Source organism: Ceratina calcarata, unplaced genomic scaffold (assembly GCF_001652005.2).
Source record: "Ceratina calcarata isolate Rehan_Ccalc_2016 unplaced genomic scaffold, ASM165200v1 scaffold211.2, whole genome shotgun sequence".
Lineage (NCBI taxonomy): Eukaryota > Metazoa > Arthropoda > Insecta > Hymenoptera > Apidae > Ceratina > Ceratina calcarata.
Genome location: NW_017142786.1, coordinates 730271 through 742301, shown reverse-complemented (window position 1 = coordinate 742301; position 12031 = coordinate 730271). Strand labels below are relative to the sequence as shown.

The 12031-nt window shown below is 35.3% G+C and overlaps 2 protein-coding genes across 8 annotated transcripts in view; one reads left to right on the top strand and one right to left on the bottom strand.

Moving 5' to 3' along the window:
* Syb (Vesicle-associated membrane protein synaptobrevin) lies at nt 1-4404 on the bottom strand. Of its 3 annotated transcripts, none has more exons than XM_018019922.2 (3): nt 4299-4404; nt 2045-2361; nt 1-453 (listed from the first exon to the last, which is right to left on the bottom strand). In XM_018019922.2, the coding sequence occupies exons 2-3, from the start codon at nt 2355-2357 to the stop codon at nt 407-409; spliced, it is 360 nt and encodes a 119-aa protein (XP_017875411.1). In that variant the 5' UTR covers nt 2358-2361; nt 4299-4404; the 3' UTR covers nt 1-406. The 3 variants fall into 3 exon arrangements, with proteins under 3 accessions (XP_017875411.1, XP_017875410.1, XP_017875412.1); XM_018019921.2 differs by lacking the exon at nt 4299-4404 and adding an exon at nt 2944-3105; XM_018019923.2 differs by lacking the exon at nt 4299-4404 and adding an exon at nt 2458-2589.
* A 379-nt stretch (nt 4405-4783) lies between these two features.
* The window catches only part of nSyb (neuronal Synaptobrevin), a 30455-nt gene continuing 23207 nt past the window's right edge, over nt 4784-12031 (top strand). For 4 of the 5 annotated variants that reach the window (XM_018019945.2, XM_018019949.2, XM_018019948.2 and 1 more), the window contains exon 1: nt 4786-5164. In XM_018019945.2, coding sequence (XP_017875434.1) covers nt 5163-5164 — 2 coding nt within the window. In that variant the 5' untranslated portion in view covers nt 4786-5162. Of the gene's footprint in view, nt 5165-12031 lie in introns of all 5 variants that reach the window. The other variant, XM_018019946.2, reaches the window with a different exon arrangement.

The following is a 12031-nucleotide window of genomic DNA, read 5'->3' as shown; positions in this document are numbered from 1 at the left end:
GAAAAATGTATAAACGTTATATTATATATTATATATATCAGTAATAAAGATACAATAAGGCATGTAACAAGATAACATCGTGAAAATGTATTATTGTCCGTTCACAGTTTTACAAAAGGCCACCCGTATTAATACTGCAGTTAGACGAACAGTTTTGTGCGTTTCGATAAGATTAAGTCTCAAAAATATAAATACAATAATATGTTTCGTTTCATTTTTATCAAAATACGTTAGAACGTGATTCGTTTAACCCAAACTGCAGATATATGATATTATAAGAAGAATCACTCTAAATCTAATGCGTGTGCGTGCGTCCAGCACTTACTTTGCCGGAGGTTTATTTTTACTCTAGGACAACGAATTGACAAAACCCCGAAGCGTTGCGTACCCCACCGTTGCAATGCTATCAGTGAGGAGTATCGTCAGAATCCGACGAGCCTGACACAACCGATGCTATTGCAAACATTAGAAAAAAATTGTTTATTCCTTTAAACCTACTCGATAACGAGGATATACTCAAGGCAATTCTATCGTCAATAATAGAATTAACAATCAGACTTCGATGAAATTTGGTATTCTGCTAGGTGAAGCTTGCAAAAAGGTACAATGAAATATTTAGAGGCCGAAGATATCGGGGAAAAGTTATTGATAGATTCCAAATTTGTATACTTTTATGCAAAAGCATACGAAAGATTGGAAGAAAAGTAAATCCTATGATATTTAATTAATAAATGAAAAGCATATCTGAATTTTATTTCTTAATTCTGTGTTCACATCCGCAGTCTAATTATTAAGGGGGTAGACTCACAGTCAGATAGGCGCGATAAGGTAGAATGACAATGTTACCCACTAAATTGACCAACTAGATTTACGCCATTCGATTCTACGTCTTTATTTTTCAAAGAATCAAGACAAAATTCGTGTTAATGTTTAGTTCATCGTACGCTAAATTTTGAGAAATTCATGAATTCATTTTTAAGAAGCAAAAATATTTTAAATACGTCATCAAGTTAAATGAATATTGAGAAAAGGGTAAAAATGTATTTTCACTCTTTATCGACCCAGTTCATTTATAAGGCTGTGGTTTATTTTACAAATATACCTTGAAACACTCCGGAGTCTATAAGAAAGCTACAGCCCAAACGTTGTGAATATTTCAGTTGCTTCTCATATTTTTGCTAACATATACCCAACGCTTTCTCTTTATATAATTGTAAGATTTCTAGCAATATTTACTTGTCAAGTGTTTCACTCTACATGAATAGTGTTAGTTCCTCATAAGACGCGATATAAAATATGTAACAATGGAATCTTTAACTTTTAAACCGCCGGAAAGCCGAGATATCATCTCAAGAATTAATGAATATCTTATAATGCAAAATCGTTGATATAATCGCATTACATATGATTTTTAACCCATTCACTGGCGGCTAAGTATGCTGCACATAGAACTCCCAAAGATAAGCTTGAACTATTTCCTATACTTCAAGAAAGTTATTTCATCAAAAAAGAAATTTTCAACTAATGTAAAAAATATTCTTTTAAAGTGCGCGCCATGTGGAAAATATCCATCTACATATATGTCTGAATGAGTTAAATACATTTGGGCGCAGCTCACTACTGGCAATCTAAATGTCAATAATTGTTTTCTTAGATACTCTCAGTCTTTAGCCTTTGCGGTCCGCGCTCCATTCGCAATTTCGTACCAGCCGGTCCGCACAGACTTCGCCAATCGCTTATCCGCTTGGTACCGTTCACTTTGGAAAACATTTACGACCTTACTAACGCAACGTACTTATGAATTGGTAGATATTATATAGAATAAAATCGACATAACGAAAAGCGATATCGAGCCACACTGGACATAGGACGTGCCAGAACGAAATACGATGTCGAGTCATACTAGACATAGGACCGCAAAGAGTTAACAATTTCATGAAGTCTTTTCAAAAGCTTCATCCAACAGTATACCAAATTCCATAAAAATCTGATTAACTCTATTATCAGTAGAACTCTCGTGAATACTTTCACATGCATCACTTACCGATAATGATGATCAGGATAATCACGCAGATGATGCCGATTATGATCATCATTTTAATATTCTTCCACCAGTATTTCCTTTTCAGTTTACCCGCTTGCTGCTCGAATTGAGTAGCGCCTTGCTGCAGGGTATCTGCGCGATTCTCTAACTCCGACAGCTTCTGATCTCTCTCCAATACTTTCTCCACGTTCACTTTCATTATACCGACGACCTCGTCGACGGTTGCTTGTGTCTCCTGCATTTTTTTCGTCGAAGCAACCTGTTGCGAGTTTCGCGGGCCGCCCATATCACTGGAATTACCGCTGCCCTCCATTTTCCTGTAACGAGAAAGAAAATATCATATCAGTATAGATTAGATTGGTGACAGTAAAATAAAGTTTAAATATCGAACTTTTCGGTAATATGTGACGTACGCGATCGAACACAATCCTACAGGCACGTCTGGACATTCTTGCTAGTTAAATAATGGGACATGAATGAAGTCGGAAATTCAACATGGCGACTACTATGGGCAGATCTCATGGCCAGATTCATGTTCTATGCATGCGCAAAAGCTTTCCATAAAAACCACCATGTTCAATTTGCGGTTCCATTCAGGTCCCGTTATCCGAGTGGTAGCGTGTCTACACCTGCCTTATAAGATTGCGAAGTACACGCCCATAACCTCTCGCTACACGAATTGTTTGCACCAACTGAAAGCTATACAATCTCAATTGTTCACGAGTTTACGACAGTATAACACTTAACAAACGTAATATCGATAGAAACTTATAATTGAATTATATATTAATACAAAAGAATGTACTCAGTTTTCAGTACTTATGTTTACAATTACACAGAGATTGACAGATTACTTTTGAGATTCTAATAGATATTTGCAGAAGGTAGTATTAACTTACTCTGAAGTGTTAGATTTGTAAAAATTTGCTCGAAGATATGATTTGTTTAAAAATTAATGACAGATATCCGTTTATTTCGATGACGAACACACTTTACAACAAGCACTGCATGATACCAAGTGAAGATGGCGGTCAATGGCGGTATACTTCTACTGACGTCATGCTTATTCGAGGAATCCTTCGACGAGTAGATTAATTTTTTCTCGAAAGGCTGATCTTTAATTAAACAATTAGCGTTATGAAGTGGATTTGTGAACTCCAGCACTTTATAAACTGCAGAATTTATTACGTGTACATATGTTATTCTTAGAGCCCGAATTAAACACGTAGCGCTATCTTTGAAAGAACTTAATGTATCATAAGTGAATTTGAATGATTGAACGTATTTTATGTACGAAAATTAAAGATTTTATTAAGATAATCCAATATGGGAGTTAGACTCCAATAGCAGCGCGATAATGCAGAATGTCAATGTTACTTACAAAATTAGACGAAAGTATGGGTTTTACGAGATTACACTTTTCGTCTTTATATATGCATCAGATTTTTAGGTCGTCAGGTACCTCTTTGGAAAGAGGAAAGGTAAATTTAACGTGTTTTGTTTATGAGCTAATTAGAATATACTAATAGTGATATGAGTGTTAGGAAATAGATGAAGCATCGTAGTTACAGTGTTTTGTTTTGTTTATAAGTAAATATCCAAAACAGACTGTTCTGAATGAAATAAAAACCAGAACACGCCAGATTTAACTTCAAACTTCTAACAAAAAATCTTATATAATGATTTATCAGATTTCATAAAAGAAAATTCTAATACCGTATAATACAATATTATGAAATAAATCAATTACCAGAACCATTACCTTCTATCATACATTATTAAAAGATAACTAAATTATTCTATCACTTGTAAATTGTTAAGATCCAGTGCTTTTCGCTTGAATAACATCAGGTAAAAATTGATGTATTGCATTTAAATTTATGTCGAAGAACAGAATTATGTTGAAAATTCCTGTTTACTAAATAGATCCGTTTGCATTATAAATTAATAGATGACATTAGTTTATGTTGATGTAGACACTTGAAAAATACGTTGTTGTTGAAGATATAACAGGCTTCAGGTTTTCACATGAATAGCCTTAAGTGTTTATTCAGTTAGTTAATGCTTTGCGATAGATCACAGAAGAAATATTATATTTACAACTTTATATTCCATCATTTCAAATATCTATATTGTGTCTGTTATTTTAATCACATTACATACAATTTTCTACGAAGCAGTAATATGGGCTATTCGAGACTATCCAAGTGAACAAACACTGCATTTAGTTAATATTCAGAATACAGAAGCTCACCAAATGTATCCATCGCGGATTTATCTTCACCGATTCCGGACGACATTTTCCACGGAGCAGAATTCACGACACCCTCGCTTCGCGACAAAAATTACAATAACGACATAAATAAAACATCCTGCGGATGCTCTTGCGCGTATTCACATCGCGTTCCCAGTACCGTACAAAGTAGCGCACAGAACGCTCTACTTTAATACAAAGACTCTCAATCTCATTACATTATGTAATAAACCCCTTAAAACAAGAAAAGAATTATCCAACGACCTCTTACAATTTTAATCAGACCCAAGTACAATCACAAAAAAGAATGATAGCAGACATCGTAATCGAGAAACGAGGAGATTTGCAGCACCGATTGTTGGCCTATTTTCTAAACGGTAGTCCAAGGGCGCTGCGAAGCCCTGGCGACAGACCTGTCTCGGTTTTCAGGGTGTGTTTGCGGCTGCCGTTTATTGACTGAAAACCAACTTTGCGAATGCGCAGAGTTCCCCGTGCAGAACCGTAGCTCGAACCGGCGTGCTCGATACATCGATCCTCAGGTTCTGATCGCCGACACAGAAATTCTAATTGCAATCTCGTTTTAAACGACACGGGCCCTCGGCAACGAGTTCAGCTCTCCGAACGATTCCGGCTCGCGTCAGGGGAAGGGAATTTCCGAAGGGGTTGAAGTCTGAAATAGGAGCGGCGCGAGATACGAGGGTGGTCGAGATAACTCAGCGGCGGCGCGGCGGTGCCCGTTGGAAATTTTATCAATACCGCCGTCGACTAGTCGGTGACAGTCGCTCGTGAAAAGTAGTCTGACGGGGTTGCCAGGCCACCGGATAATCTCTAGTTAAAGAAAATCAACGGGAACGACGAAACAACATGTGAGTAGAAGCCAGCGAGATCCATTAAAGTGTCTTTCCGTTAATTAGTGGGAGCCAGTCGAATTTCGATGGGTGAAATTGGTGATTGGGAACGATCCTACTTAGCGAATATGTAACACTTCCATAGTTGCGAACAGTGCATGATAAAAAGATTTGTTCTAGGTGAAACATAAATTCAGTAAAATGATTCTTTCCTAAAGAGGATTGTGGCAATTTTTATATGTAATGGAACAGTAATTACCAATAGATGAACGATTATGATGATACAGAAAAGAAATTCTGAAGTGCATTTGCGTACTTGTATGATATTGATCGAATTCGATGATCCAGGATGTAGTGACAAATTGTTAAGGCACGCGAGGCGAATTTTAAGACGCAATTTCCTAAGCCTTTGTCGCGAATCGATTCCGTTAGCACGGATGCCTTATTCGCGGCACAGGTCAGAATTTCCAATAAAGTGCAGCAGAGCTCGGGACGGGCAGGGGCGAGTTCTCGGGGTACCTAGTGGAATTGCGGTCATTGAATTCTCAGACCAGACCGTACGTTCTTCTCCGTAGCGATCGAACCATCCGAGCTGATAGAGAAACCACGATCAGTTCTATACCCTACGGTTTAGAAAAGTGGAACATTCCCTGTAAATTCTTCGTATACTCTATTCATTGTCAGAAAATTGCTACTCTGTATACTATACTCTATAGGGAAACTGGAGCAGTAACTTAGCATCTGATTTTAAAAACAGAGAATTGTGAGAATTTTAAGGGGAAAACTATTGAACAAATATTTAAGATATAATTTTAAGAAGAAACTCGTTTCCACCTTGTAACGTAGTTATCAACGTTACATACCAATTAGCAAGGGAAAGTTTGTTTTATTAATTGTAGATTACAATTTAATTAAAGATGGACTTGTACTGAGCATCAATCACGAAGCACGCAGCCGATCTGATAGAGAAACTTCGATCAGTTCTAGACTCTATAGTTTGGAAAAGTGGAAAATTCTCTTTATTATTCTCTGTTGATTGTCAGCAAATTGCTATTCTATTTTTTGTAGGAAAACTGGAACAGAAACTTAGTGTCTGATTTAAAGAGGGAATTATTGCCAGAATTTTAAGAGGAAATATAACAACAGATAATTAAAAAGAAATTCGAATTCTCTTTTAAGAAGCTTCAACATGTAATTCATTTCTCAACATTTATCCCCATGACAAGGAAGAATTCGTTTCGTTAGATAATAGTAGATTAGGAAAATTATGGAATTTAATTAAAGAGAAACTTCGATAAGTTTTATACTTTACAATTTAGAAAACTAGAACGTGTGAATTCTCTTTATTATTCCCTGTGTAACTCTGTATTATTTCCTTTCCTACCTTCTCTTTAGTATTCCCTTTTTCATTGTCAGAAAGAGAGAGAATTTTAAGAAGAGATTTATTAAACAAATATTTAAGAAGAAACTCGTGTTCTCTTTTAAGAAACTTCATCTTGTAACGTATTGCTCAACATTCATAACAAAGGTAATGGAAAGTTCGTTAAAAAACACGTTAATGATAAGGAAAAACTTCGGAAAAGAAAAATTAGTACATTAGGGAAATTATGGAATTTAATTAAAGACTAACAGGGCAATCAATCGTGAGATACGGACAGCCAAACTAATAGAGGAACCTCGATCCGTTCTATACTATACAGTTTAGCAAAGTGGAACATTCGTTGTAACTTCTCTCTATATTCTCTGTTTATTAAAAATGACATTCATTCAAAATTACTGTTCAATTGGCTGTAACAAAACTGGAATAGAGACTTAGTACTTGCTTTAAAAAAAAATTGTCGCGAGACTTTCAAGAGGGTATCTATTGGACAAACATTTAAGGATGTATTGGCTATACAGTCAATCCCAAAAGTTTATGCACTTTAGAAACGCATTTTTTAAAAAGAAATCAGACGTCGGAAGAACAATGCTAATAATAAATAGCTACGTGCTAAAAAGTATAGAAGGAAATATCCAATTAAGTNACTTAATTGGATATTTCCTTCTATACTTTTTAGCACGTAGCTATTTATTATTAGCATTGTTCTTCCGACGTCTGATTTCTTTTTAATTATAGGAAATACGTTTTTCTAAGGTACATAAACCTTTGGATTGACTGTATAGCCAATACATCCTTAAGAAGAAATTCGCATTCTTCATCTTGTAACATGTGTCTGAACGTTACATGCTAATGATAAGGGAAAGTTCGTTTGGTGTAAAAATGGTAGTTTAGGGAAATCATGGTATTTAATTAAAGACGGATACGTACTAAGAGCAATCAATCGTGAAGCACACAGCAGAGCTGTACGTTCACAGTTTCTATATTTAGATAATCAATGACGAGAACACATTTGCAGCAATGTTCTACGGGTTTCACGCGACAGATATGAAACCACCTGCAAGTAGATTGTCCCTTCGGTGGTCGGACTGTACGTAAAACGCCAACAGGTTTACCTGCAAATCGCGACTCCGCGATGGCGTAGTAAACGGATTATACTTATCTAATCCGACGTTCTAGTTTGCAGAAATTTTGTACTCGGCCCGTTCTTCGTTCTCTACCTAATCTTTACCGTGAAGGAATAGTCAGATCCATTTTATGTTTGCAGTACATTGAAAAATGATGTTAAAACATTTCAAGCGAATGTTTACGATTGCAACATATTAAAAATTGATATTAAAACATTTTCAAACAAATATGTATACAGGAAAAATAAAGTTACTCGGCATTAAACACTTTCTACTAAGAAAATTAGTGATTATACTTCAGGTATAAATTTATTTTATCTATCAAATTAATCTTTAATTGAAAATCGATCGTATTTTGATTAGAAGGACTCATTTCACGTGATGATTTTTTGGGAATATTCAGCTGTCTCTCGTTGACGTCACGTTGATCCTCGATAAACTAAAATTAGTATGCATCGATACGAATGTTTATAAAAAAAGACCGATAGAAAAAGAGTGTCCAATCGCGTGGGCTTGGAACTTTGTTACAAATACCAAAGGTCATCATTTATGAAATGAATGTACGGTCATGAAAAACGAGTGATTCATAGCAGTGGCCAATTTTTATGTTAAAAGTAATTCAATAAACTATGATAATCGGGCAAGTTGGCTCGATCGATATATTAATCTGATTATATAAGCCGCTTGAACGCGTAGGAGCTTTAAAACCAGGTGAACGCATCTTCTACTGAGCAAAAAATGTCGTTAGAAAAAGTTTTCATTCAAACCCTTTGTGAAATGAGTTACCGTCTTGATTAACTATTTCACAGACTTACGTTCTTAATTAGTTTATCAATGCATCATTCAAATGGTTATTGCATGTGCTCTTCGTAATAGAATGAAAATATCAATTATCATCATTATGGAGATAGCAATTATCTTGTATGTACTTCCTCAAATTGTTATAAGCCTTCAATAGTATCAGAATGAGACTGCGGTATGAATATAATTCAAAATAATTCTTATGATAACTAAGATTGCATCAAATAAATTACCCGCAATTTTTGTATGAATAGAGGTAATTAGAATCTGGCGGATCGACAGAAAATATAAAACTTAAATATCTGAAACGAATCAAAAGTATAATACACATCTCAAATTGTAACGTAGATATCAATTTCTACATTGACATCAATTTTATTCTGCATGAAACTTCTCAGTCGATTGCGACACTATCGTCAATTCTTGAAATGTTATAGGACTCCAATAATATTAGAATGGGATTGCAGTGTAAATATAATTGGAGATAACTTTTATGAAAACTAAACTTGCATGGGATTTTAGTATAAATATAATTCAAGATAATTTTTAAGAAAACTAATCTTGCATAAGATATTCAAGAAATAAACTGACCATAATTTTTAAATGAAGAGTTAATCAGAATTTGATGAATTTACAGAAATAAAAAATTTAAAAATGTGCAGAGGATGAAAAGTACAATACACACTTTAAATTGTAATTTTGGATTCCATTTTCTACATTTATAAGACTTTCGTTCTGTATAACACTCCATACGCTACTGATACATTATTATAAATACTTCGAATGTTTATAAGGCTTCAATAATATCAGAATAAGATTACAGTATAAATACAGTTGAAGATAATTCCTATGAGAACTAAAAGTGACAATGTCAATCAGAATTTGATGAATTTATAGACAATACAAAATATAGAAACGTGTAAGAATAAAAAGTACACTGCATATCTCAAATTTCAATCTAGATTTCATTTTCTACGTTGGCTTGTTAAATGAAGTGTGCTACTTAGAATTTGGAGCATTTATAGAAAATATAAAATGTAAAAATGTGCAAAAGTTCAAAATTACAATGCGTATCTAAATTTCTAAATAGTAATAGAAATTTTAATTCAAGTTCCATTTTCTTCATTGCCATCACTTTTGTTCTGTATAAAACTTCGCAGCCTGATATCGTCAATGACCGATCACTGTGTACACTTATTCGAGCACGTTCTATCATGAAATAGTCGGGCAGAAGGCACGTTTCGATGTTCGACTGGCGATCGATCGGTCGACCAAAAATAAAACCCGCAACCTCTTCGACCGCCTTTTTAATCCGCCGGCCGTTAGGCAGCCACTCGACACGTCCGGAAACCCCGATTCACCATCTCGAGCACGCGCTCCGAATCGTAAGATATCGGTCCCATTGTCACTCGCGTTATCCGCCAAAAACAGTCAGTATACACCTCCGTGAATAATTCACCAGACGTTCCATTCAATTATTAAAACTTGTTCGCAAAGAGAAGTTACAATTGCATATAGTTGATCAATACGAATTATAACTTGTTAGAAGTGACTTCTAGACTGAAATTGAAATTATAAAAGGATGTTCCAATTCCTCTTCACACCACAATTTTTATTCACTGGCGTATTTTTCTATAATTTGATGTTACCTTAGAATTATACAAACATAAACCAGTGAATAGAAAGTTATGCTATTTTATTATCATACTTAATTATGCGCTTGCTTCACTAAGCAGAGAAGATTGACATTATAAGCCTGAAAACTTAACCGCTAATAATTATATCTGTAATGTTCCAAATTCAGAAAAAGAAAATTTTTGCAAAAGATCTGTCTTTTGATACCATTTACATTGCAAAAATACTTTTCCTACAATCACAAATAAAGGAGATATTCAGATGGCTATACTTAATTGAATCACCCTGTATAAGAATAGGTTTAAAACTCTTGCTTGTGGAATAACTTTCGTTAAGGTGAAACTGTTATTAAATGAAATCGATATCGAGGTGCGATTCGAATAAAGGAGGAGACGAAAGTTGCGCAGGATGTTGAAATGGAAAATGCGACGAAAACGCCAACGCGTGCCAGTCATGATAATTAAACTAACATTTCCGTTGTACCAAGAAAAGGTCTTACCCTGGCCGAAAGGTCAGCCACGATCGCGTACGGGAAACCATCGTATCGTATCGGTTACCACGAACTACCATAACCGCCCAAAGTTAATATTAACTCGCTCCATTCCCTTGCCTATTATTCTTGTTTGTTCTGATTCTAATTAAAAGTAAATACAGCGCCTGTTTAAATTTGTTTGTCAAACGTAGTTAATGAAATAAGTTTAAATAACCTAGGTATCATTTAATTATCCTAATATCGTTTTACAAAACAGTATACATGTGGTAATATTGATTTAGAATTTCGCAGAACTGAAAAGTTCCCGCGGATGATCTGTCCATAAAAGTAAACACAGCCTTGTTTCTTGTTTGTCAAACGTTACTTAATGAAACAAACTTTGAATAATCTAGGTATGATTTAATTAACGATTTAATTATTCTAATTCATATGATTCATATCATTATGATTTTTTAACAGCATAGTGATATTGATTCCGTATTTCACAGAATGATAAGCTCACGCGAATCATGTATCTAGATGGAGAATATTTATTATCATCTATGCGCTCTGTGCACAGTGCGTTTATAAGCCGTTCTCAGAAACCCCGTGGCATGAACTCTGACCTTTCGCATTTCCCACCGCCCTCGGTGGTTCCATGGAAAAATTGCAGCACCCTAGGAAAGAATGGAAGCTCCTATGAATGGCTTTCTGAAAAATACCGTGATGCATTTTTCCACGCAATTCTTCGCATTTTTCTTTTCCACTTAATGGAACATTTTCAATAGTCCGGCGGATACGTGGGAAAATTTTAATAATTCACTCCGCCAGCTGATAGTGATAATAACTCTCTCTCTCTCTCTCTCTCTCTCTCTCTCTCTCTCTCTCTCTTTCTCTCTGTCTGTTTCCTTCGTTAACGTGATTTTCACTGGAAAATGAAATTGAACGGGCGAGTAGGTCGCCACCTGATTTTTCCTTGAGCAAGGACGTGAACTTAATACGGAGTGACGACAGCGTCACTAGGAAGCGGAATAAAACGTATCGGATTAGTTAGCCGTATTCAAGATCCCCGACAGTGGACTCTCATGCAAATCTCGAAACGTGAAAATCCGTCTAGACGCTTTTTAGATTTCCACTCGCTAATCTTCAGTCGCGTGCATACTCTTTCATCCCTATTTGCCATTCAATTTCCCAAGGGTTTAAAACGCGGTTCAAACTCGCAATTCTTCTGAAGTATTCCTCTATCTAGTGTAAAACTTCATTTTCTCTTTTCGATTGCGTTTACTTAGACAATTCGTACTTACTGAGTCGTATCATAGAACATGTATGTATCTTCTTGTTTTTAGAAAATTGAATTCGTTTATTCTTCCTTCTGTTTTTTTTTTACTCCCTCTCAATACTTGTTCTATTATCATTTTATACATGCGTCATTTACATTTCAATATATTTTTCCATCACCAATTCCTTAAGTT